At 46.6% G+C, this 27,301-nt stretch overlaps 1 protein-coding gene across 2 annotated transcripts; it reads right to left on the reverse strand.

Moving 5' to 3' along the window:
* Positions 1 to 1,641: 1,641 nt before the first annotated feature.
* On the reverse strand, positions 1,642 to 27,301 carry LOC125706352 (kelch-like protein 25). Of its 2 annotated transcripts, XM_048973020.1 has the most exons (4): positions 27,186 to 27,295; positions 23,157 to 23,287; positions 19,432 to 21,277; positions 1,642 to 3,030 (listed from the first exon to the last, which is right to left on the reverse strand). In XM_048973020.1, the coding sequence occupies exons 2-3, from the start codon at positions 23,218 to 23,220 to the stop codon at positions 19,464 to 19,466; spliced, it is 1,878 nt and encodes a 625-aa protein (XP_048828977.1). In that variant the 5' UTR covers positions 23,221 to 23,287; positions 27,186 to 27,295; the 3' UTR covers positions 1,642 to 3,030; positions 19,432 to 19,463. The 2 variants fall into 2 exon arrangements, with proteins under 2 accessions (XP_048828977.1, XP_048828978.1); XM_048973021.1 differs by lacking the exon at positions 23,157 to 23,287 and having other exon boundaries at positions 27,186 to 27,301.

Consider the following 27,301-nt stretch of genomic DNA (forward strand, 5'->3'; position numbering starts at 1 on the left):
GTAATGAAATGGCAGACAATTAATAAGCTAGGAAACGAGTAAAGTAAAATGCCTTCTTTGTGTTGCTAAGGGGTTTGGAGAGCTGGCGGCGAGTGACATGGGGGTGTGTGGGAATTTGGCCAGACGCAGCGGGAAACGCAGAGCTGGCTGCCACTCTGCCTGGAGCTACGGTGACCCCCCCCCCCCCCAAAGAAGCAGAGGATTGGGGACGTCCGTCATAGTGCCCCCACCGTTCCTTAAAGTGCTGCGGTGGCTGTGTGCAGCATGCTGACAGGGGAGACATTCCCAGCTATCCCCACGCCTCAGTGCCGACGTGCGGAATTTCAAGATTTAATGGTGCCAGAGAAAATGGCTCCAGCTATGAGAGGCCGGTGGCCATGAGGTGAGAAGAGCAGTCAGCGTTACGACACTCGGGGTGCCTGACGCAGAGAGCCACTTTCTGCTGTCTCTCGGAATATAATGAGGGCCCAGGAGTGTGTGTATGTGTGTGCATGTGTGTGAATACGTGCGCACACTGCTGTTTATCTTAGTTGAGAGAAGCTGACTTTTAAATCCTGTGAATTTCCAGGCCCAGTAAAACAGGCATATTTACAGGACTACTAAACCTCACCTAGTTATTGCTAGTGTACTGCGTACTACTGAATATCACCATAGAAACCATTCTATTTTTAAGTTGATGATATTCATATAATAATATTGTGGATTGATTGGTGGGAATGAAAATGCAGTTCTTGGTGTGAAGAATCCCAGCTAAAATCGTCGCAAGGTGACCTATATGTGAGTTCCTTACTCTGTAAGGGCAGGATCATGGCACTAACTAACGTGATGAACCCGGCTCCTCGCGCTGCCAGGCTGACACCGTACAGTTTAACCCGAACACTAACAACTCTGTTGCATTTGGACCAGACTGCTTGCTTTGGGGGGGAACTTCAATGACCCCTATCACAGAATTGGGATGGAGGTCAGGGGATAATCATGAGAAAATGACCTACAAATGTAATTTTTGTGCTTGTAAAACAAAAATGTGATTTTCAGGTGAGGCAAATGGTATTGATACTCATGGAATGTTGCGATTTGATATCAAACTCATGTATTTTTAGATTGTATATGTAATCTTACCTCACCAGCAGTATTAGCCAAATCTCAACATGAATCGTGTGACAAAAAAATGCATATTGGGAGATGAGCAGGCCTCGAGAATTTGGAAAAAAAATTAAGAGGCACAAGATTTTTCAAGACAAGTTCACATGACCTTAAGCTCCACCCCCTCGGTCACCGGACGCCCCGGGAAAAGGTCAGGTCCTCCACAAGGAGACACTCACTCGGCGAGCTTCTATGCAACTTCTAAATCGCTCATGCATTCAAAATGAAAACAAATTCAACACTGCTGTAGGCAGTTATTTTTATATAATCTTCTTGTTATGTATAAATTCGTGTTTCCATTCTCGAGAGAGCGCAGCTGAATATTCATGTTTTACATTGTGCAACTGTATGGTTAAACAAGTCCTTGAAGCCCTCCTCCACCTGCAGGGTGGACACCCCACCCCAACTGTTCCTGTGTAGCTGTATAGAGCTCCATCTAAACCAGGTCCAAGATCAAGGTCTGCCCAGAAACCCCCCAAGCAGACAACAAACCAGGAGTGGCGGTCACATCAATTCAGGCGAGATTTATTTTCGAAACAAGTTTAATCAAAGGCTTAATGTTTACTCTTTCACTTCAAAGCACAAAGGTGCGTCGATAGGAGAGGTAAGATGTAGAATGAAGAGGCAGGCTGGTGCTCATTGTTCATGCCATGATTACAGCCGCTGATGCATCTCTCAGCCAGGGCAGACCTGTCGCTGGTGCAAAGTCATCGTATGTGCTGAAGATATTAGGCACAGGGAGTTAACTCCATGACAAAGCCAGTAAAATCTATTTTTCACAAACCCCCGCTCAATTTGAGGGGGGTGGGGGCGCAAACAAAAGAACACTGTTTGAGTGAAAACTTCATCTGAACGCTGCCGGCCCCAAATCTAGATAAAAATAAAGAAAATCTGAAATGAGTCGAACCACTCCACCCTTCCACCCAGTTTCCAAACGGTTCCGAGGAGCGTCCGTTCGCAAAGTGCGGCAGCGGTATCTTGTTGGCCAGCATCGTGACGAAACAGTGCAAATCGTACATCGTTAGGGTGAATATATTAACGGCAAAAGATATTTCAATCTCAGCAATTTCCAAAAAAAAAAAACCGAATGCTGAACAGAAGCTTACAGCAGGTTTGTGCCAGCGGGCAGCGGCTGGGTCACACCAGACTGCTCCGCGTTTCACAGATATCAAATACTGTACACGTCAGTCATGAAAGTACCAAAAGGGAGACTTAGCCTGTAATAAACCCGACCCTCTGGTAAACCATGGCAACAACTTATCAATCCTCTGATTTGCCAGACTTTTTATGAACCTCTGAAAAGGTAATTAAGTTCCAGTAATCCTGTCCTCCGCCTGTGTTTTTATCATTATTATTTTTTGCAGAGTTGGGTAGGACTTTCCCGCAGCCGGGCACTGAGTGGACGCCGCCAGACTCACGGCGCCACCTCATGGCGGGTTAAGAGCGCCACTGGCACGGCGGCCCTGTGCAAATTCGGTCATGACACTGGCTACAGCGCATGCATTCAGAGACTCAGAGAAAACCTTGGACTCAGGACTGAGCCTGGACTCCTCCGCTTCCTGAGAATCTGCAATAGGAAGATATGTAGGGGGAGAGGGGGGGCGGTGAAGCAGCAACAATGCGGTGTTCTGTAGAGTCTGTCTCCATGGCAACTGGCAGAATCCAGCAGGAAGCAAGGTATGCATTGAGCTTTGTGCAGCGACCCTGGCCATGGCATCCGCCCCAAAGGCTCTCCTGACTCCCGGTCTGCTCGGATCCGGAACGAGGAGGGTGGAGGTGAGGGGGAGGTGATGGTGGTGACTTGCGTCGATCGGCAGTCCCAGTGGACCCTGGATCTGCGCTCGGAGCAGGGAGGAAAAAGCCCTTCCGAGATGGGAGATGGCGTGCCTGCAACACAAGACAGGAGGAGGGCGAAATCAGGGGCGAGAAGCCATCGGAGCAGGCAGGCACAAAGCTAAGGTTCACATTCACAGGCACCACCCTCTCCCTGGCTGCCACGGCAACCAACCCCCCCCCCCCCACCACGTTCCATTCTGCTTGTGTTGCCGAGAACGGAGCCGCAGGGTCGCAGGGCCAAGGCGTTCTTGGGTGGTGGTACAAAGAGCCCGGGGGGCTGATGAAAGTGGGACTCGGCCCCCATGCCGCTACCTGGCTGTCCTGTATTACCAAAGGTGTTTTGTTCTGAAGAAACCGTAGGCAAGCTGCCCTCCAGCTGGATCTGTCTCTACGACTGGCGCCTGAAAGCCCAGTAGCGGCCATCCTTCCTGCAATTACAGCAAGCAGCCCTGGGATGAAAAGCTGCAAGCCCCTCACTGTTACGCCACCTACTGGTCAGTTTACTGAGAACGACAGCATTGCAGCGTGTCCCAATCACATATGGAGGAATGTGACTAATAAACTCATTGTCTTCACAGAGCAGTGGTTTTATAATCAGCATGGAGGAGGACTGTGATGGTGAGACTGTCAGGCCGCGATCAGAGAGGCTGTGCATGGTGAAACGCGGGCCGTGGCGTGCGGAAGGGTTTCCCGCCCACAGCCGCCATTCAATGACCATGTCAGCCTCGCCAGGACCCCAAAAAGCCCAACCCTTCTGCCAGAGCCTAAGCTCCTTGTAATCCGATCGCTGAAGGTGTCTTCTTCACTTGATTTGGATCTGGATTTATGCCAAAGAAGTTGTAGCTGGAGCTCACGCCTTGGGGGGCTTCAGTGGGGCTTCACCAATCCCTGTTCATTCCTCGACGGGCGAAACGCAGCACGAGGTGGCTGACGGAGGTTACGTAACGCCCCCCAATGGTGGCAGGGAGATCTTACGGGGGGAGTCGCGCCGTGATTCATTCCAAATGGCAAACCACAGCGGATATGCAACCTAAAAACCCACATTTTGTTTTCCTGTGAGGAGCTAATTGCAGTGTTTCGGTGAGCAGCAGCGTCCAGCCACCTATATCACCTGTAAATGCTAAACACAAGTGAAAGATAAACTAGGCCGGGGGTGGCGTACGAGCGCGGCCCAGTCCCCGCCACATGTAGCTGCATGACAGCCATGACAGGGCAGAGAAACTATGCGTGGTAACCCCAGGCGACGGGAAAGGCGCTCGTCTCAGAGTGCATCGCCAGTGTCAGGTCGTGCTTTGCAGGGTTTTACCTCCGCAACCTCTAATTACGCGTCAGTCGGCCAGTGCGGGCTTGTCTGAGGAGCTGGGGGAGACGGTGGTGAGGGGGTGGAGAGCTGGGCGGCCTGCATGCCATACGCCTTGTCGCTGGAGGGAGCGATTCCCAATATGGCTGCATGCGTTTGCGTCTCAGACACAGGGTTGTAAGTGTGATTTTGTAAGCTGTGCATGTGTCCTTTGATCATGTGGATGTCCCATCTCAGGCGTTGTAGTGACCATTTATGTCAGTGTTTCACCAATCTGCTCCTCAGGGACCTGCACATAGTCCACAATTTCTGCTCCCTTCCAGAGACCTGCGAGGGAGCAAAAATGTGGATTGTCTGTGGGTCTCCGTGCACCAGGTTTGGAAACACTGATGCATGTGTGTGTGTGTGGGCGTGTGTAACCACATGGCATTCTGTGCTCTCTGTATTCCCAGAGGACGCCTCCACCACAAGACGCTGGGTCCTCTGGAAATCCCTGACTGTCCCCAGGCTGTGCTGCAAAGGCGGCTCGCGTTTACGCAGCAGCAGATGCCGGTTCAGCCCTGCCAGGGCTGCGCGGGAAGCTAATTAGCTGGTTTAGCGGAGCGCAGCACGGACGAGAAGGAGCGGCGGCCTGACAGAGACTTAAAAAGCTCCGACGTCAGAAGCAATCAGTGACCCCGAAAGAGCACGGAGCAAAGCGGCCCTTCGGTGATGGGCCCAGGCAGTCAGCACCAGGGACGCCCAACTGCAAAGCACCGTGGCTGTCAAGGAACAGGACAAAAAAAAAGAAAGAGAGAATGAAATAGCAGTGCTTCAGGCTTACAGCTCGGAGAGACAGCGCTGTTACTCAAAATGCTGACACTCGGAAACCCGCATTGGTAAAAATGCTACTACAAGCAAAATAAACCGGTTTCCCTGTGGTAAGTGTGCCAGAGTGGCTTCAGCCGGGTCCTCCCCCTTGGGCCGACACTAATCCTATTATCTCCCAGACATGTCCCTGCTGAAATTCTTTACATTGTAAGAATAGGGCTGAAAATGGTAATAAGAGTCAGGTTTCATACACTTGTATTCTCATATCAGTGTAAACAGAGTGAATGCTTCTGCTCATTGGTTACTGTGGGCTGGCATTACAGGCCCGGTTGCCTTCACCTTGGTTTTCCAGCAGCTTAGGACTGGGCGACACGGGCCAATAACCGTATCTCTCTATTTTCAGGCAGAATAGTGATACATGATATATATCTTGGTGTTTTTTATTAAGTGGGCTAAATGTTCAGTTGTAAGACACGAGCACATAATTATTATTAAAAGACAGTGTCATCAAAACAAGGTGGAAATACAGGTTTTCCTTCCCCGTTTGCTTATATACAGTGTGAGCCAAAAGTCTGGACACGCCTACTGAAAACCATTTGTTCTTCAACAAGATAACGACCCTAAGCACTCCTCCAGGTTATGTAGTAATTATAGTGACCAAGGTGATAGTGAATCGGATTAGAAATGTACAGCTGAGACACACTGCTGTTTACACTAGGGGTGTAACAGCGCCTGGTATATTATCAAACCATTTGGTACACGCCCTATGGTTCATTACACACATGTGAACCACGGTTAGCGTGAGGCTGGACAGATACTAATTTTAAGGTATTAACCTTCAATAAAATAAAACAAACATTGCAAATTATGATATTTTTATCCACTACGCTGTCTGGAAAAAAAAATGTAATTAACCAAGTAATAATGATTCCCCTCCGTCAGCGTCCCTGTGAGAACCCAGTGCTTGGATTTTAGCTTTGAAATGGAATTCGTTTGAATTAGGCAAGAATTCGTCATGGTCAAACATCTGACATTGTTTATACCCAGGAAGAAATATTATAGGTCTTTGCTCACACTATTCGAACAGTGATGTGTTTTGCTAACTAGGGTTATAATAATGATCAAGTAATTTACTGATTGCTTTGTTGATTAATCAAGTAATTGCTCATATACATATTATATATGTACATAAAATATAATGTTTATGCATTATAAATTGTAATTAGTAGGAGACAGGAACCAATCCTGGGTAGGGCGCCAACCCATCACAGGGCGTATACACACACACACACACACACACACACACACACACACCCATGCACATACACTCCGTTAAATAGGAACACCAATTATTTAAGTTGCATCTTTTTGGACTGTGGTGGGAAACCAGATGATCTGGCATAAATCCATATAGATGAGGAGAACACACACACTACACACACAAAACGGCAGTGAGTAGCAACAGTACTACCTTCTGCGCCACCACGCAGACCATAATACTATGCCTGCATGTTATGCACATGCAACTGTCACATTGCAAGGACCATCAGCTGGGCTGAGACCAGCAATAAGTCACACGGGTACACTTTCACTCTGTTACAGGAAACAAAACAATATGTTGGTACCTTTTCAACATTATCTAGTACGTGCTCAAAAAAATCAGTCAAAAATGTACCTCTGCTGTATCTGCATGGTTTATGCATGCGCTCTCTGAGCCAATCAGAATTATTCTCGTCCATTCTGCTTGACTAACTCATAGACATTGTGGGGTGTAGCAAAAATCAGTGAGCAAAAGAAAAGCAAACAACTAATAGTCACCAAAGGATATTCGCCCTTTCCTGTGTGGATCATCTTTAAATCATTGAAGACAATGGATGACTCATAAAACAATGGTTCTCGACCTTTTCAACATTAAGGCTTACCTCTGTCACAGCATGTTTCCAAGCCCCACTGGGCCATGATAGATGATATTTAAGTAATTTATTAATATTTAATAAAAAGTTTAATTTCTTTGGCACAAATGTACATTTCAGAAAAAGATACCAACATACAGGGGACTGCAGATATCTAAAAGTTTTATTTTACACATAAGAACAGTCTCAAAACCGATAAATTACTAAATGAGCCTTCAGCCGCCGTCAGGGTTAATCTCCTTTTCTGCATTGGGAACAAAATATGCCAAAAAATGTAACTTTAATATTCCGATTTAGAGAATTTAAACGCACAATTCTGTAACTGTAATCTAAATTCTTAAAATAACAGTACTTTCTCAATTTCTCACGGCACATATCGACGGCGGCTGGCAACACCGGTTCTTCAGCGATGGTGAAAGCATTCTTGAACTGGGCAACACGCCTAGCTTCCAAGTAGCTGGACTTCAGAACACTTTTAGACTGCGTCAATAGAGAGACAATTGTCTGCTTCTGCAGTTGTAGACCATCATGTTTTCGCTGAAAGTACTCCAATGGTTTTCTGACAAGTTTTGGGTGTTTTGTTTCCATGTGCCACTTGAGTTTTGACGGTTTTAGAGCCTCGTTTGAAAGTGTTAATCCACACTTAGCAAATCCATATTTGCTGTATTCTGGGTTGTATTTGTGGAAAATTTGGGCATTTTGTTAACCGCATTATAAACTTTTTATTTGTGCTTCAAAAACTTCTCCATCGTCACATTTACACGTGGGGTGTGCTGGCTCAAATTCATGCCATTAGCCCCAGCTGGCCAATAAATTCTTTTTTTTTTACTGATTACATTGTAAAAAAACCAAAACATATTCACTTTTGTAGGGACTTTACTTAAACATCTTTACATTATTTTTTTTCCCAATATTTTTAAAGTATATTTATAGCCCCAATTAAGCGTTGTGCTGGTGGCCCTATATGGACCAATGGCCAGTCTCGATTTTAAATTCGTGCCCCAAATCTGTAGCGGGCCTCGGCCAAATAGGTTGAGAAACATGGCCCTAATGCAATGTAAATGCTATGCTAATAGTCGTTATTCTGTATTGTGTAGGAAATAATGCAAAAAAAAAAAAGAGTGAGAATATCGGTATTGGTTGAACTCATGGCAAGGGAACCTGTGACCACAGACGGCCGACTGAGTCGCAATATTTATTGCAAAAATATCAAGTGTCACAATGGAAACTTTTTGTAGTATCGTTCAACCCTACCCAACACACGTAATATGTTCCCAAAAAAATAATTACATGGCTATTATGTAGGATATTATGTAAGACGATGCGGCTAAGCAACAACGCTAGCCTTCATTTTAGCAGAGATCAATCTTGAGATACTGGATTTGTAGAAAGTAATTTAAGGGAAGCAATGACGAAGACTGGCTAAGCTACCCCAAGAGGCTGAAGGGCACATGCACTATATGGACAAAAGTATTTGGAAACACCTCTTAATCATTGAAATCAGATGTTTCATTCAGACCCACTGACACAAGTATATAAAGTGAAGCACCTAACCATGCAGTCAGGTTTACAAACATTTGTAAAAGAATGGGTCATTCTGAAATAATCAGTGAATTCAAGCATGGTACTATCCCATGTTGCGTGCAATAAGTCAGTATGTGACTGCTAGATATCCCACAGTCAACTGTAAGTGGTGTTATTACAAAGTGGAAGCGTTTAGCAATAACAGAAACAAAATGGCAGACCATGTAAAACAACAAAATGGGGTCATCGAGTGCTGAGGTGCATAAATTCGCCCACCCTCTGTTAGCTCAATAACTGCAGAGTTCCATTATTTTTCTGGCATTAACCCCAGCACAAGATCTGCATTGAAGCTTCATGGAATGGGCTTCCATGGCCGAGCAGCTGCATGCAAGCCGCACATCACCAAGCACAATGTCAAGCGTTGGATGTGCTGTTGGATGGAGTCAAGGGCGCAATTTTGGTTTGAACATTGGGAGGGTTGAGGTCTCCACCCATTTAGGAGAGACATGATTATTGGGGGAAGAGGGGATGTATTAGCTGGTTTTGATTATTTGGAGGGTGGAGGAAGAGGAATAATGGCATGGGATTGTTTTTCAGGGGTTGGGCTGGGCCTCATAGTTCCAGTAAAGGGAACTTTTAATGCTTCAGCCCACCAAGCCATTTTGGACAATTCTAGGCTTCCAATTTTGTGGGATCAGTTTGGAAGGCCCTTTTCTGTTCCAGCATGACTGCGCCCCAATGCCCAAAGCAAGATCCATAATTACATGGTTGGGTGACTTTGGTGTGGAGGAACTTGACTGGCTCACACAGAGTCCTGACCTTAACCCCATCAGACACCTTTGGGATGAACTACAACAGAGATTGTGATCCAGGTCTTCACATGCAACATCAGTGCCTGACCTCACAAACAGTTCCCACAGACACAATCCTAAAACTCGTGGAAAGCCTTCCTAGAAGAGTGGCGTGTGTTGGAGTTGCAAAGAGGGACCAAAACTCCATATTGATACCTATGGATTTAGAATGAAATGTCCTGAGAGTTGCTATAGATGTAATGACCAGGTGCCCCAGTACTTTTGTCAATATAGAATAGCTTTAAGTTATATATGACTAACCTTGCATTAAGTTCCCCAAGCCTGCAAGTCTGTGAAATACTTCCACATAAATGAGGGTTTTGCTCTATATTTGGACCCTCATTCTCTGTGATCCATCGTCATTCTGCCACAGTGCAGAGTAATCAGTAAGGCAAATTTTGATGTTTTTGACAAATCGAATAACTGAGTTCAAGTGAATAATGGTGATAGCTTTAATGCTAATGCGTTAACTTTGACAGCCCTAATCTTAAAAATATATAGATACACTCAGTGACAAAAAAAAAAAAAAGTTAAGCGCCCAGACGGAGTGGTGAAAATTAAATGAATCTGCATGTGACTGCAGATTGTCACTGGATCCGAGTTGACGTCTGAGCTGATCCCACACATGTTCGGATGGGGGAAAGATCGGGGGACCAGGCTGACCATAGACACGTGTGCTGAGTATGGATGGACATTCAATTCAATATATTTGTATAGCGCGTCCTCACAACTTTACCAGAATCACTACCAGAGAAGACCTGAAGTCATACCCTATGGCTTGGCACACAATACGATGATCCTCCCTTGGTCTGTCTTGGGTGACCAGAACCTTCACGACGTGTGTGGGTGCCTCACGTTCCCATTGGGACCAACATCGGGAGATGTTGCTGGGCAATTGCACGATACCGCATAGTACGACACACCTATCGCTGGTCTGCACGAGTAGCAAGTTACATCCAAGCCGGACCATTACTTCAAGGTGCTTCTAGTAACCTTTTTGTCACTGAGGGTATAAACAGTATTGTCTCATCCTATATCTCATTTGGAAATATATTTATGTACCATAAACAGTGGATACGGTGGGCAGCCCTGTAGCAGCTCTCTGTATATATGGTTATGTGACTGTAAATCGAGGTCACTTCTTCGTTCAGGCTGTTGCCAATGACCCCCCACCCCCCCACCCAGTACTGGAGTGATCAGTTCAGCTGGATATTAGTGATGGGTCTCGACATGGTGACAGTATGGTTCAGGACAGGCCTGGATCCGGGAGCCAGATCCTGTCGCTTGGCGATGCTACCTGGCAGCTTCATTAATTCAGAGGACACCTTTATTCGGAGCGGCCATGTGCTGCTGGTCCTTTGGCAGCATAACCCCCCCACGCCCCATAGAGACAGGGTGACTTTGTTTCCGTGATAGCTCAGCAGCTGCCTTCCTGTCAGAGCAGCGCACCCCCCCCCAGATCCAACTGCTCGGCCTTACTGAACACCCCCCCCCCCCTCAAATACAGGCAGTCCCCAGGTTACAAACCAGATCCTTCCTTAAGTTTGTCTTTAAGTTAAATCTGTAGGAAAGTTGGGGCAGCGATAATACTCTGATTATTACTATAAACTGTAATAGTGAAACTACATACAGTATTGTAACATACCTCTGAAGCATCGTTATCATGAACCATTGTACTTAACCTGAATTTTTTACATAATAGGCTTTATGGCTGTCCATTCCCAAGTACAAGCTGTCCAAGTCGGACGTTCGTAATACGGGGACTGTCTATACACCATGGCCCCACTTCATAGGAGACAATAACTGAATTCATTTCAAAATAGCTAACCTGAATTTACCTTTGGGAAGGGTTGGTTGCTGAGATGGGTCCTACTGACAAAGTGTGTGGGTGTTTCTTGGGGTGGGGGTCTGGCATTTGGAAAGTTGGATGACATTAGGCAGAAGCCAAATCTCTAACATTTCAGGCGAGCTGCATGTAGAAGAACGACCCAGGCAGATGTATGGCAGAGATGAGACGCTTACTGTGATGCTTGAGTCACTGTGGGGCAACACATGCTTAACTCTGTGTGCCCCGTCTGCTTGACAATAAAATTGCATTTTACATTGCCATGATTTCAAAAAGCAGAATGAGTAAGTGTCAAAATACTTACAGGCCTAAGTTCAACATGGCTGGTACCATCCATCCATCCATCCATCCATCCATCCATTTTCCAAACCGCTTATCATACTGGGTCGTGGGGGGTCCGGAGCCTATCCCGGAAGCAATGGGCACGAGGCAGGGAACAACCCAGGATGGGGGGGGGGGGCAGCACATCGCAGGGCACACTCACACACCATTCACTCACACATGCACACCTACGGGAAATTTAGTAACTGTGAGGGGAAACCGGAGTACCCGGAGGAAACCCCACGACGACATGGGGAGAACATGCAAACTCCACACACATGTGACCCAGGCAGAAGCTTGAACCCGGGTCCCAGAGGTGTGAGGCAACAGTACTAACCACTGCACCAACATTCCACCCCCAGTGCTAACCACTGCACCACCATGCCGCCCCTGGCTGGTATCATTTTCAGCTGATTTTCAAAACGAGTGCATAATTAACTTAAGGCAAAGTGCAGAGATATCGTGTCCGCAACCAGTCACCGACTGAATGCCAACTAGGTGCTATAACAGTAATACACTACACCGCAGTGTTTTAGATATACTGCTGTATTTTGAAAACTAGGTGACAAAATTAACTGAGAGGTGGGGAGAACACATCGCCAAGATGTCAAAAAACAAGAACAGCATTGCATCTGACAATACAGGCATCCATTGAAGTGAGGATGTAAGTAAATCTGGACTTCTCTTCATCATTGTAAGGGAGAGGTCAGATGAATTGTATCTTGTGTCATACAGTATAAGTGCTGTGTTGCAAACAGGGCTCGACCGCTTTTTACCCTTAGTAAAGTAATACTGTTTCCTGAAAGTCCCCTGTACATAGAGGTTGAATTAGCAGAGAATCGAGCATAAAAAAAATCACAAAAGCTGTGACTGTGTCACGTTAAATAAAGTAATAAAAATAAAACAATTCCAGTAAGAAAAAAAAACCCTAACCCTACGCTGCTTGGACCCCTAATAATAGGATCTTTCTGTAAACAATCTCTGACCATAAAATATGTAGGTAATTCAGTTACAGCTCAGCAGTGCCACAAATGTAATGTTTTGCTTGGGTTTCACGTGTTTGCTGTTTGTGGGTGTATAAACAGTTGCCTTGGGCCATTTCTGATTGGTGAGCATGACTCACAGGCGAGGAACACAGCAATTCTGATTGGTGAGCATGACTCACAGGCGAGGAACACAGCAATTCTGATTGGTGAGCATGACTCACATGCGAGGAACATAGCAATTCTGATTGGTGAGGATGACTCACATGCGAGGAATACAGCACTTCTGATTGGTGAGCATGACTCACATGCGAGGAATACAGCACTTCTGATTGGTGAGCATGAGTGGCACACAAGGAAGATGGCATGAATTTGTAAAACTATTCTCATGGGCATAATGGGTGTAATCCATCCATCCATCCATCCATCCATCCATTTTCCAAACTGCTTATCCTACTGGGTCGTGGGGGGTCCGGAGCCTATCCTGGATGCAATGGGTACAAGGCAGGGAACAACCCAGGATGGGGGGCCAGCCCATCGCAGGGCGCACTCACACACCATTCACTCACACACGCACACCTATGGGCAATTTAGCAACTCCAATTAGCCTCAGCATGTTTTTGGACTGTGGGGGGAAACCGGAGTACCCAGAGGAAACCTCACGACGACATGGGCAGAACATGCAAACTCCACACACATGTGACCCAGGCGGAGACTCGAACCCGGGTCCCAGAGGTGTGAGGCAACAGTGCTAACCACTGCACCACCATGCCGCCCCTATAATGGGCATAATGCATATCCTAAATCGTAACCTTTGAGATTTGCTAATTCCGTTGTTTCAAACCACAATTTTGATTTGAAAACGATAAATCGTTCAGCCCTAGCATCCACTAATGTCCACTACATCTGCTTCAGATGTCTCTTGATAAATGTTCTTAAGGCTCTTATGGGACCTCGGATGCAAGCATTTTTGGACATTATAGTCATTGGATGACCGGAAATATTGTATACTGGAGTATGATGTCTGTACAGTATGAAAAATGAGATACCGCCCAAGCCTAATGCACTCATTAGTGAGCAGTTTGTTTATCAATCAGACCAACAGCCTCCTTACTTGATAGACAGCCTGTTACCATTAGCAATTTTTATATATTAAAAGTTCCTAAAATGACATGTGGCACAAGGACAACACAAGAGTTACAGTTAATCCAAAGTCTGAGGAATTAATTAAAAGAGCCTAAAGTGTCTGCTTCAGTCACATGGAGAGCCGATCAAAGTCTGGGGGGGCAGACGTCGAGCAGACAACCAACAATGGGGGACGACATATCTAAAGGGGTCTAAATGGGTCATCAGTAGCTGTAGAGGACTGGAGATGATCATGAGGATGAGAAACTGACAGCTCAGGATCAACACACCACTGGGAAGAGCACTGGGAGGATGGGAAGAGATCATTGGTACAGCTACATTTTTTACTGGGTAAACTGCAGAAATTAACCAAGACCATACTACCTGAGATTACCTGCTCAGTGAACATGCACAATGAGTTAGCAAAACAGCTAGGCAGGATGCACACTCTAGTAAAATGACACGGCAATCGCAGGAACAATTACATAAATGAAGGGATTGTGTAGCAGTGTTAGTTACCTTAAAAAAGAGAAAATCATCGCCAGTCAGTCAGTCATATTATACTTTAAATGTAACCAATAGATCTTCATAATCATACAACTTAATACAAAGCTTATTTTTACATGCTCCACTTGAAACTCTAAGAGAATTTTAGACACGGATTAGCATTCATGTTGTTCTGAATGAAATCTGCGCGATTAGTTATTTTATCTTCCCCATAAACGCGATATACTACTCACCAGAAGTATGGCCGCCCTAATTTAATGATTTTTGTCAGATGGATCTTACAGGCAAACTATTAGAGAAATCTAAGCTTTCACTGAGGTAAATTTACTCAAAGAAATTTTCACAAAAATATATATATTTTTAGAACGCATGTCACGATTATTAGCACCCCTATAAATTCTCATAAGAAAACCTAATTAACAAATATTCACAATCATATTGTACGTTTTACAAGCACTAATCAAATTTTTATGGAATTCTTAAAAGGTAACATAGAGATGGAACTCTTCTATCCATCACAGAATAAACAAATGAAATGACAGCCTACAGACATCTGAGTGACTATAAAAATATCTGCTTGCACTATTAGAGTCATAATAAGGATATCTCAGATACGCTGAGCAATGAAGGTTCTGCCTCAAAGTGGACTGTTCTACCTTCATGCACAGTGAGGGGATGAATTCAGAGGCAAAATCTTCTTCGAGGATCACATTTGAACAACTGCACCAGATGATGGCATCCTGCGGGGACCGAATCTCCAAAACTGCAATTAAACACCATCTCCAAGCCAAGAAACGCTTTGACAGATTTGCAAGAAGAAAAGTTTTGATGTCAAACCACAAGCACAAGCACTCGGAGTTACTGGAAATTTTTAGGAAGTAGGTTTTGCAGTTAGATGAAACAAAAAAATCTAGTTGAAACATCATCAGACTTGCATTTAGTGCAAAATCCGTCAAGGTCGTAAGAAAAAAACCACACAATCCCCACTGTGAAGCACGGCAGTGCTGCTGAGATGTTCTGCTGCCGTTTCCCTTCAAAGGCCCTGGGAAATTTGTTAGGATTCATGGCATCTTCCACACCATCAAATATGAGGAGATTTCACACTAAAACCTGGCCTTCTATGCCAGGAGGTTACGACAGCGTTGGATCTTACAGCAGGACAATGACTGTCAGCCTACTAGAAATCTACACAGAAATGGCTCACTGACCACAGAGTGAAGGTTTTGCAGCGGCCATCCCAGTCCCCTGAGCTAAACCCAGTGCTGGGCAGCCCATTACGGGGAATTGTCTGCTGCCTAGGGGGGCACACAGGGAATTTACACATAAACTTTCTGAAGGTTCTGGAAAGATTCTGATTGGAGGAATGGGCCCTTTAAGTCATTCAGCAATATGACAGGAGGTTCAGCTCTGTTACCATGGCAAAGGGAGGATGTGTTAAAGGTGATGTGCAGCTCTGCAGGGTAGAAGGGTGCTGTCTGGCAGGGTGAGCAAAGGCCTTGACCTGGAATCTGCTGCAAATGCCAGACAAACGACACCCTGACCCCCAGCTACACTCGTAGAGGACAGGGAGACAGGATGAGGCAAGAACACTAACAAAGTATGTAGAGGTGCCAATAAGCGTGATGTGTGTCTTGAGAAAAATGTTGTATTTTCTTTGAAAATTTCTCTCAGTGAAAGGTTGGACTGCTCTCCAATGTGACATCAATTTAATTATTTAAATTGCAATTTTTTCAGAGCCTTTTTGGTTATCTTTACCAAGGGTGCTACATAATTATGCTTATCCGGGACAAGGTCACTGTGAGTGTGGAGCTGTGGAGGACACAGTGCTGGGTTACCCCGCACCCCCACAGAAACACACCCACCCACCCACACACACAGGCGGGTGGAGCATGAACCCATGACCCTGGAGGTGTGAGGCAGTGGAGCTACCCGCCAAGCTGCCCTATAGCCCAGTAATACATGTCAGGACTGGGCCACAGGCGTCTGCAGTAGCAGCACTCCCTGACATTCACAGCTGTACCATCATCATCCGGCTGTCCTTAAGTCACCTGTCAGCTTCTCCCACCAGCCTGGACAGGACACCTGCAGTCTGCTCTTTTTAATATATTTATTAATAACTCTGCATAACAGAAGAGTTGCTCATATACTGACAAAAAGACTCAGTCTTAGTCTTACATTTGTGTTTTGTGACGTTAATAGAATTTTATTATAATTGTTCCCCATCCATCCATCCATCCATCCATCCATCCATCACCACTTGCCCTATTCAGGGTGGTGGGGGCTCTGGAGCCTATCCCAGAGGCTAGAGGTACAAGGAAGCACAGAGAAATGAACATCTCTGTTATGTAAATCTCCTGCCAGTCTTCCACCTGTCATGGGAGACCCACTGAGTCAACTCCACTCCACAGTGGGGCAGCCAGGAGCCCAGAAGTTATTGCAAGTCAATCGTTAGCCTCTGCTAAATAACCTGAGGGAGCAGCGGAGGTGGGAAGTGAGGTGATGAGAAAGTTAATGGCTACTTAGAAAAACTACATTAGGAAGCAAGTGGCTATTTACAAAAGCTGCCTTACCAAGCTAATCGCTACTTAGGCATTAGAAAGCCAACAGCTATTTATTATGCAATACATCGTGGCGTCATGGTCGTACAAAACCAAAGTTATTGTACCATTCACAGTATTTATTCAAACAATCCTTGCAGTGATATGCAGTTTTAGTGCCATTACACACACACACACACACACACACACACACACACACACACACAGTTATATGTATGTGTGTGTGTGGAGTTTGCATGTTCTCCCCATGTCGTCGTGGGGTTTCCTCCGGGTACTCCGGTTTCCCCCCACAGTCCAAAAACATGCTGAGGCTAATTGGAGTTGCTAAATTGCCTGTAGGTGTGCATGTGTGAGTGAATGGTGTGTGAGTGTGCCCTGCGATGGGCTGGCCCCCCATCCTGGGTTGTTCCCTGCCTCGTGCCCATTGCTTCCGGGATAGGCTCCGGACCCCCCGCGACCCAGTAGGATAAGCGGTTTGGAAAATGGATGGATGGATGGATGGATGTGACCATATAGCATGCAATGTATTTGTCCACTGCATGCATGTCAAGCTGTCATGTAAGCATACTTGCCCAATAAAGCCGATTCTCCAGAGTCACAACAAAGCTAATGGCTACTTAGGAAAGCAGCGAGACGAGAGAGGCTGCAGAAATGGGAAGGCGAGAGCTGGGTCCATCTAAAGGATGGTAAATTACAAGCATGGGGATGCTGAGTAGATTCAGAGTCGGGAGGGGCCAGGGGATGCCGGGGGGGGGGGGGGGGGGGGTGACAGTTCCTGCCAAGCAGGGGCCGCACAGGGTCAGAGTGGTCACTCATCTCCACAGTCCAGCTCTTCTTCCGACGACAGGCTGTGTCCTCATGATGATGTTATTTTAGGTGCTAAATACTCTTAGGAAGCTACGGTACAGTGCAAAGGGCTTAGGCAGTCAAAGAAAATGATGTTTAAATGATCTTCATATTGGCGTTAAACTATGATATTTTGTCAGAGTCTGTCAGCTTGGTTAAAAAGACACCCCGTTATTTACAGCACCCCTCCAATACACCGATCTCATCCCCTCACCTTGTTTGGCTAAACAATACCTCAATAACTTCATTAGTTCAATAACTCAATTAATTAAATGAGTTACTAACAAATATATGGAACGGCTAGGGGCTCCGCCAGCTCCCAAACAAGGTTATCAATCACTTCTGAGAACAGAAGAAATTCTTCCTTATTGTTTTATAGTGTTAATCTGTATATACTCCAATGTTAAACTGTGTTTTTTTTTCTGAACAAATATATGCTCACTACCCAAATTAATTAAACATTCCCTTCAACTGCCTGAGATTTTTGCCCAGTACTGCATGTCAGGAAGGAAATAAATTACATTGTAGATCCACATCTACCTCGTGTCAGGGATATTTGGCTCGGAATGCAGCACTCAGCCATCAAAATTCCTTTGTCCTGTGGTGCTGGGCGCAGAGTTGGCACAGCAACAAGAAAGACCTACACCCCACGGCAAATGTCCCTCACTGGAGTGACAGCAGACCTCCAGGGGGGCCAGATCTGTATCGGACGGCTTTAATTAGGACATCGGACCACCTGCCATCCCATTAAGCCCAATCCTTAATTGGCACCGTCTATTGTCCCCAGGGTGGTGACTCTAGTCTGGACTCGATCTGTGACCACCGCCCCTCCCCGAGTCCCTGATCAGCTTGACAGGAGGTGAGCATTCTCAAAGTGACAGACATGCGCACAGATCCTGGGCCTGGTGCACACACAGCTTCAAAGCTCACGCAGATGAGCCATCAGCCAGGGTTTATGTTAAAACGTTAACTTAATGAAGCATTATGTTTTCCTATGCAGTACGCTGCTTTCTTCGTGTCTTCGGTCTGGTCAGCGTTGCATGACAAATAGCATAGGTTCCATAAATTATAAGTATTAATTTCTTTAAATTAAAGCAGACGTTATGTTCCCAAAATATGGGAACAGAATTCAAACGCCCTAAAACCTGAATTACTTTCCCTTAATCAAATGAGGTCATGAAATAGACTTCATTATAATTTTATTAAGGAGACACAGGTAGTACGCTTGAGCAGACGAAAAGGTGAGAGGAAGGTGAGACCCTATGAGAGAGAGACATAAATCTAAATTGTAAGAGAGTGTGAAATATGTTACTTCTTAAATGGAATTAAACCCCCTTCATTGTGTAAATCTACAGACCTAGTTACATGGAAGTGTGCCTGGGAACTGGTAACTGCTGCCTTATTGAATCGCCGGTGTGTAATTACACAGGCAGAGTATGCTTGGAATGTGCTTGGCCGTGTACCACACCTCGACAGCTAATGGCTAATCGACCGAGAGACTCGTGTAATGAGGATCACAAATCAATGCCAGGGGGGACTCGCTTCATCCGTGGGCTACAGAGCTATGCAGCTCCCAAAAGCAGACCTGGGGGAATGGAAGCGCAATTATCTCTGCAAGGAGTGGGCTGCGCTCTGTGCAGATGTCAAGGCCTTAAACCCTTTCATCTGGATGCAATGAGGTTTCATCCCCCACTGTGCAAAGTGCATGATCAAGATGCATCAACGGCACGATCTTCTACAGATCGACGACCACAGGTATCAACTGGCTCACTAACTGCATTCAAACATGCCATACCTCTCACGCAGGTTAAAATGGAACGATTAACTTCCGAAACATCTCTCCTTCAAAGGCAAAGTGAGGCTCTTACCCAATTAAGCGACTTGATCCACACGGTTGGCGTTAGGCTGGTAAGTGCTTCCAGGTGCTAACGAACGCAGTGGGAATGAGTGAGTAAGGCACAGTGGTTATGCTGTTCCAGCTGTCTGAGGTAGGGTCATAGCAATCCAGGGTCTTACACCGCTGCGTCCCAAAATAGCCCCCGACCACATAGAGCTTGTTTCCCGATGCCACTGCATGGCAGCTCATCCGCTTGGACGTCATGTCGCCGACCCGCGTCCACTGGTTACTGTCGCAGTCGAAGCGGTAGGCGGAGGCGGCAGTGAACTCTGTGTCCCCCCCCATGATGAAGATCTGGCTGCCCAACACGGCGGCGGCCGTGTAGCGCCAGGGCTGCGGGCACTCGGCCGCGACGGCCCAGCGGTTCTCCCCGGGGTCGTAGCACTGCACCTTGGAGGCCTTGTCCCGGTGGATCGTGGTGCCGCCAAACACAAAGAGCTTCAGTTTGGCGCTGACCACGGCCGCATTGCTGACACCATCCCGGAGCGGAGCCATCATAGACCACTTGTTGGTGAGGGGGTCATATCGCTCAACCTGTTTGAGGGAAACTGACGGGGAAGCCGGGAAGACGCCTGCTATGGCTGTGTGCCCCCCTACCACATAGAGGCAGTTCTCCAACTCTGCCGAACCATGGCCAAAGCGGGCGATCAGCATGGGCGCCCCTTTGGACCACTCCTCATGGACAGTGTCGTATATCCATACATCTTTGGAGACCCCATTCTCGGATCCCCTTCCCCCAGTGACGTAGACCTTACAACCAATGGCACAGGCACTAAATTCCTTCCTGGGACTAGGTAGGTCTGACTTAGGAATGATCTCCTTAGCCTTGTGGTCCACCTGGTATATTTTGTCACACATGAAGGTCTGACCTCCCAGGATGAGCAGTGTGTGACCGGCCTTGCGGGGGCGGGCACATGGGCTGGTGACCACACCATCGTTCTGCAGGATCCTCTGCTTGCACTGCACGGCCTCCTCTACGATCTGCCAGCTGCGCTTGTCAGACTTGACTAGCTCCTCGCATGCCACGTCATCCAGCAGGTAATCTGAGGGCAGCAGTGCCAAACGGATGCCCTTGAGAAGCTCGGGGAGGTATTCTCTCCGTCTGTCAAGGTCGTAACGTACCCAGCGCACCACAGCGCTGAACGCGACCTTCTCATCCTCGATCTCCAGCTCGTCACTAAGGATGAGGTCCAAAAGCTTGTCTTTGGAGAGGCTGTGGAAGTCCTCAGTGTCCCAAAGAGCCTCGAAGTGCAGCAGGCACATCCTCCAGGAGAGCTCATACAGTCGCTTGCACTGGTGGGCGTCCGACAACAACATCATGCCCAGGCAGTTGGAGGGATGCAGGTTCTTCTCCAAGAATTCGGCGGCGGCATCGCGGATGTCATGGAACTGCAGCATGTCTCCGGCCTCCAGCAACGACTCTGCATTTTCCTCGTTGATAACCAGCCGCGAGGAGTAGGCAAAGTCCAGCAGCAGCTCCAGCACCTCAGGATGTACAGAGTCGTGGAAGTTGACCTCGCCGTCCAGGCTCTCACGAAGACCCCCACTGAACATGGCCTCGAAGTAGCGGCTGCAGGCGGCCAGCACGGCGCGGTGGCAGGGGAAGGAGCGCTCGCCCGCCCACAGCGTCACGTCAGTGAACATGCGCTGCTTTCGCAGAGTGTTCAGGTGAGTCAGCACGCTGTCCGGGTGCGACGGCTTATGAAACAAGGATATGTTCATGGATCCCGTACTGGTCCGTGACTTGCGATTCTCATGGACGGTAACAGACATAGTCTCACGTTCCTCCGGAGATTCCGTCGTCCCTAAATGTCCAGCTGATGGGGGACAGAGACAGGAAAAACCATAAATTAACTTTAAACGATCAAATATTTGTCAGTCCAGGTGTTGGAGACACAGAGGGTATGCAGGGAATTGGTCCAACTACAATTGAGCTTGATCAGCACGTTGCAGGACACTGACATTCCACAGATTTTATTTATGAATCGAAAATCAAACAGGCAGGCAAGGCAAGCACCATCGACACAGGGGAAAAATAAAAATTATTCAATTATCAAAACAAATACAGACACAGAAGACAATATGTTACTGATGGTCAGGCTGTGGTCAAACACAAAAGTCACTTGGATCCATGCAAGAAGCCCTGTGGGAACCCAACAGGCATCCATGTATGTGCCTGTCTAAAAACGCTTTTCAGAACCACAAATGGCCAGTGGCTCACGTTTATGATCAGACTGGAAATCACGATGGATCAAACACAGGAACGTCACTCCCAATCATCAGCTCATTCTTGTTTTGTAAGATTTCTTCCAGTAGTCTGTCTATAGAAATACCAGCTGATTCTGCATTGCAGAGTACCGGGCGGTATATGGTTCTGTGTTCCGTTACACGAGTTTCACCGAGAACAACTGCAAATCCCTTAATGACTTTGAATCGCCACCGCCCAGTACACAATTCATGAACACATTTCAGCACGACAATTTATTATCCATGAAATATGGCAGTCAGCACCCAGGGTGTCTAATGGGTGAACCGGGCTGAATGAAATAACTCACCACCTCAATCGACCATTTTCAAATACCCAATATCCTTTCAGGATACAATCCAGTCAGAAGAACCTGAATGGTTCACAATTCCAAATCTGGCTCATTTGCAAGGCACCGTATTAATTATTCTTACAGCTACCATGGCCTCACTTTTATATTTCATGTTTAGCTTGTTATTGCGGATGATAAAATAGATCGCAGGATTCGGCCAAACGGTGACTCAGCAAATCAGCAAACAGTGAACCTGACACACGTGGATGAGCTCATACTGCAGATGAAGAAATAAAGGAAATGTAGAATACCTCGTGTTCCATGACCCTGAATCCTCTGCAGGGTCACTTAATCCCACTCAGCAGAGAGGTCTTTACTACATTTACTGTAAGAGGAGAAACTATTTTACTGGGACCATTTCCAATGCCATATCTAAAATTAAATTAACTTTAATGGGAACTTTACCACAGACATCTGGATAAGAGTCTGGTAAGTTCGCATTTTTGTCCCAGTTGGCATCCCACAACCAAGTTTTGGTGTCTGCTTTCACAACCCAACTGCAAAACGTGGAACAGTTAATGACAAATACGATTAGAGTCCGTGTAGCGATGACCTCTATATTTTCAGCACTCGGCTCCCATTCTTTTTAATAGACAAGATAAAATCATATAAAAGCCTTTCAACTCAAGCTCAAGGCAAAAAACAACAAAATATTCTAAAGATCCATAGAGAGCCTATTCACTGAAAGTGTGTCATTTCCTGTGGGAGTAGAACACCTCACTTGGGAGGGCTGAGCTCACTGGGCGGCACCAGCAGAGATGTGCATTTCTGGAGCAGCCTTACTGCAGTAAAGCTATTCCTAGCATTAAGCTGGCAAAATAGCCGGAGGGCGACAGTCAGCAGCCATGTTTGGATGGCGAGCCGGAGGGCAGGATCCAACTGCTTAGATCGCTTAGGGTGCTGGGTAATAGTTCTGGTTAGCTGTATGGGGGGGGGGCAAAAACGATGGGAAGGTGACCAGGGTGCTTACACAGGGACGGACCTATGGAGATGCCAATGGGGTGATACGAGAACGTGCAGCAAGGGGGAAGGGAGCCAAAAGGAGGTGGGGGGGGGATTGTGAGTGGGAGGGGCTCATAAGATTCCTTTGCCCACTTACGGAGGCAGAAACTGCTGACCCAGGCACAGGCACTGACGGCGAAGAGCCGCGGGGGTTGCTGCATCTGGGCCCTTGCGAGCTGCGGGCCCCGGCAGGAGTCTCCCTAGGGGCCACACAGCCAGAGGGCTCCTCTGAGGTCCAGGGAACAGACGGGGGAGAAACAGAACAGTCACCGCACAGACGTACATGCTCTCTAAAGGCTTCCTGAGAATGAAACATGGTTTTATATATATATATATATATATATATATATACACAAAAAGCATGCCCCCCTTCAGGGGAAACCCCATGACTAACGAGGCACCCATACAGCCTGCCGGTGAATGCAAGGCATTTCCAGAGAGAGCTGGGTGGGTGGGTGAGACACGTTAATGACCGTCGTGAAGCGGGTCTTCTCATGGATTCTCTTCGCTGGACACCGGCACCTCGTGCCTTGCCAACACTGCTGAATCATCCACTGTGTACAGAATGCCTAATTTCCTACATATTCACACGCACATGACTGACATCTCTTAATTGCCCATCAGCCAAGCAATGGAGACAAAAGGCATTATCAAACCAGCCCCTCGTCCATCATTTAATTTTTTTTATACGGAATGTTCTTTCAAGGTCCGCCTTTTCATTTGAAGTGTTGGTATTCTGCAGCTACCTCCCTCGTACCTTCCAACCTGGGGGCCTTCTCATTTATAAGGATAAGCAAGATAAATTATGCGAAAAAGCTTCTCTGTGCACTGCGACTCTGAATGGCCTGCTGGCATAGTAGGCCTCTGTGAGCGCCGGTCTAGGCGACAGGCGGTCGGAGTCACTGGGACACCGCAGTCAGAGTCCGGGCCAGGTTCCTGCGTCTCGCCGCTTGATAAAAGCTTTACGGAAGAGCCAATTGGGGACTGCGAGACCGGCTGTCACGTACGAGTGCCTCTGCAGCAAAGTCGGGTGGGTGGATGCGTGTTCGTGGGAGGAGGGGCTTAACCCCTAATTGCTGGGAAACAATCGGCAGGGACAGCATTCTGGCAGCTTCTCCCACCGCTGCAGAGAGAGACGAGCACAATGGGATGGCAGTGGTCTGAAAATCCGGCAAGCCGGCGAAACGACCAATTACGAAGGGCTTCCGGTGGAGCCCGCGAAAACAGGGGTCTGTTTCAGGGAGGAAGAAAAGTCAGTTAAATGAAGATGAGATCACAGGGAAGCCAGCCGAACAAGCAAGTGGGAGAAATCCTCGTCCGCATTAGAATGTGCTCCATGAGTCGCGGTCATCCAGCAGGCCCTGTTCACGCCGACTGCACAGCAAATAGCAGATATGCAAAAGCATCATTTCACAGCCCCATCTATTATACATATATATCTATTGATCGCACAAGTAATTAAAAAAAAATATCCATTCAGTGCCATACAAACTGTGACTTAATTCAAGGGAAGCTTAGATATGCAAATCTCATTTCAGGTAGTGGTGGAGGCGCATTTTAAGATGCAAGAGAACAAATCCCTACCAGTATCCAGATCATTAGAGGCTAATTTGTTCTATATGGGAAAACATCTGCTAATTTTACGAGCAACCGCACTGTGGAGTGAAACGAGGGTGGGGGGATGGGGGGGGGGGGGGGGGCAATCTGTATGCCGATGGGGTGACTCCTGGGAAATGGCTGTCAGACTGATGACTGACGACTGGCGACGCAGAGCAGTAAGCGTCTTCTCCTGCAGGTCCCTTAGCTGTGTGCATTAATAGATAATGTGCGGGCAAGGGGAGTGTTTACGATCATTTTAATAGGGATAATTTGCTCACCCAGACTCTCTTTTAACTACGATCTAAGCATTTCACACAAAGTTCGCCTGATAAACGGCGACGGGATGCGACATGCTTTAATTTGCGAAACACCCAGTGCGTAAATGTGGCTGCGTATTTATTGTCCTACGAGTCGCTCATCACTCAGGACAGGGATCATCACACTCACTCTCCAGGTCAATGTGCTTTTTCCGTTTAAATAGTCTGGCCCTGACTACACAAAAAACAGCTTGGAAAACTGAAAACCATAATCCAAGACACTAATTACACAGGTCTTAGAGACCTTTGAGGACCAGTGGTATAATTGCTTTGGAGGTTCTTATTAATTAATCCACAGACCAATTAAAAGATCCTTGAAATCTGATTCTTACATTCTCTTGCTAACCGCAGACATTAAAAAGGAATTTCCTAACAGCAAATCATGAAACGAGCAGCTGAGTGTCGGAATGACAGGAATGGCAGACAGAGAGCCTTGTGACATTCCACATGACAAATAAAAACTTTTCATGGGGCAGCCTGGGAAGGCAGATGTGCGGCCGTCACCAGCAGCGTGTACGGTAAACAGGGCCGCTTCACACAATCCACTGCAAATCTGCCAGACTGTTTGCAAAGCCCTCAAGACTGATCAGGCAGGAAAATCATAAAAGCCAAGCGAGCTGTGCACTAGCTGCAAAGTAACTTCTAAATTCAGGTCATTATAAAATTGTTATAAATGTTTGGTCTCTAGCTTCACACAAAAAGGTATAAAACCTTAAGATCCGCCTTTTCAGGCCAGCTCTATCTTCATTAAAAATATTTTTTATAGTATTTAATATATTTAAAAAATATTAAACACATTAACACGTAGCTTCTGAAATCACAGCACCCACTCCTCACTCCTTTCAAAGGAAGCCTCTTACTTGAAAGACAAACTCAGCACAGTATTTCACAATTATTGGAAGCTGGCCATAAGCATAAGATCAGAATAATAGTTTCAGAAATTCTCTTTTAAATCAGAGATACTGTATGCACTCGAATGTAATTCCCAGCTTGTACAAAAACTAATCATATTTACGAAACTTTTAATTCTTCTGATCAGATTCCACGATTTCTGTTGTACTTTATATTACCGTATTAATCCTGAAAAATACTTTCAGTCTACAGGTGACATATACAGAGAAACGGGCATAGCGATTCATTTGTTGTAATGGCAGTTTTCAGCACAGCTGTGGCACTTCTAGGAGGCTTTGTAGTAAATCTTTTGTAGTAGATGTTTTACAGGGCACACACCGCATTACTCACCGGTCGATCAGCCGGTACGGTGCTGCTCCACCACCCAATGCACCAGATCTGACGGTGAATCAAGCAGACCTGATTAACTTCCCCAAAACCCCGAATTTCCACTTGGGGACAGCATTCCCTTTGTGGGGGGTGGTAGACCTACACTGCCCACATCACACCCTAGGACAGAGCCACGATAACCGCCGCCGCTCATCCTCTGGATCATCTAGAAATCAGGCCGATCTAATATTGTAACCAGGATGACATGAGTAAACGGAACAGCCTCCCCACGCCTAGAAGAGCGGGTTATGGTTAAGACAGCACAGGGCGAGCGGTTACATAGCCATTACATCCTTGCTACAAAGTTGCTTGCAAGTTATACTTGGCGGTACGACTACATAAGTAATGGAACCCAAAAGCTGCAGAGCTGTCAGTAAGACGGGACCCAGTGAATTGTGCAGTGAAAGAATGCATCTACCTGTATATTCACATATTAATACTCGGCAATACCTGCCACCCACGAACGAACTGTTCGGCGCTAAGTTAAAGTAATGAACAGGTCTGACAGCAAGAAATCATCGCGGTTTAAAAAATAGGAGATTCAGAAGCGATGGAAGACGAACTGTACCAAAAAACGGGCCAGACATACAACAGGATCGATTTTGCTTAATAAGGGAGCCAATTAATCAGTGAGTCGAGTTCTCCGAGATGGCAAGCGCAATTATAATGCGATCCGCTGGCAGGCGAGTTACCCTCAAGTCCCTTTACGGTAAAAGAAGTGCCCGTTCATCAGATATCGGCAATCGCGAAAACATCACATCGAAAGTCCGTGTTCAGCCTAAACTTTTCTGTAAGCCAACTTGTAGCTGGCTGACTAGCTGCAGGGCTAACCAGCTTGTCAACAACCCGCATAAAAACATGAAGTGAAATAGGCTAGCTGGCCCCGCGGCGTGGGCTAGATTGGAACGTCGGCACTGTAATATACTTACAAATGTGCGATCTGCTAAAGAGCAATTCGGGCAGCGTGTCGTTTCTGCTTGGTAAACTCCACCATGTCCCTCCGCTTCTTTGTACCCGTCCACTTTGTCCAAGATACTCTTCCTCC

Source organism: Brienomyrus brachyistius, chromosome 13, assembly GCF_023856365.1.
Source record: "Brienomyrus brachyistius isolate T26 chromosome 13, BBRACH_0.4, whole genome shotgun sequence".
NCBI lineage: Eukaryota > Metazoa > Chordata > Actinopteri > Osteoglossiformes > Mormyridae > Brienomyrus > Brienomyrus brachyistius.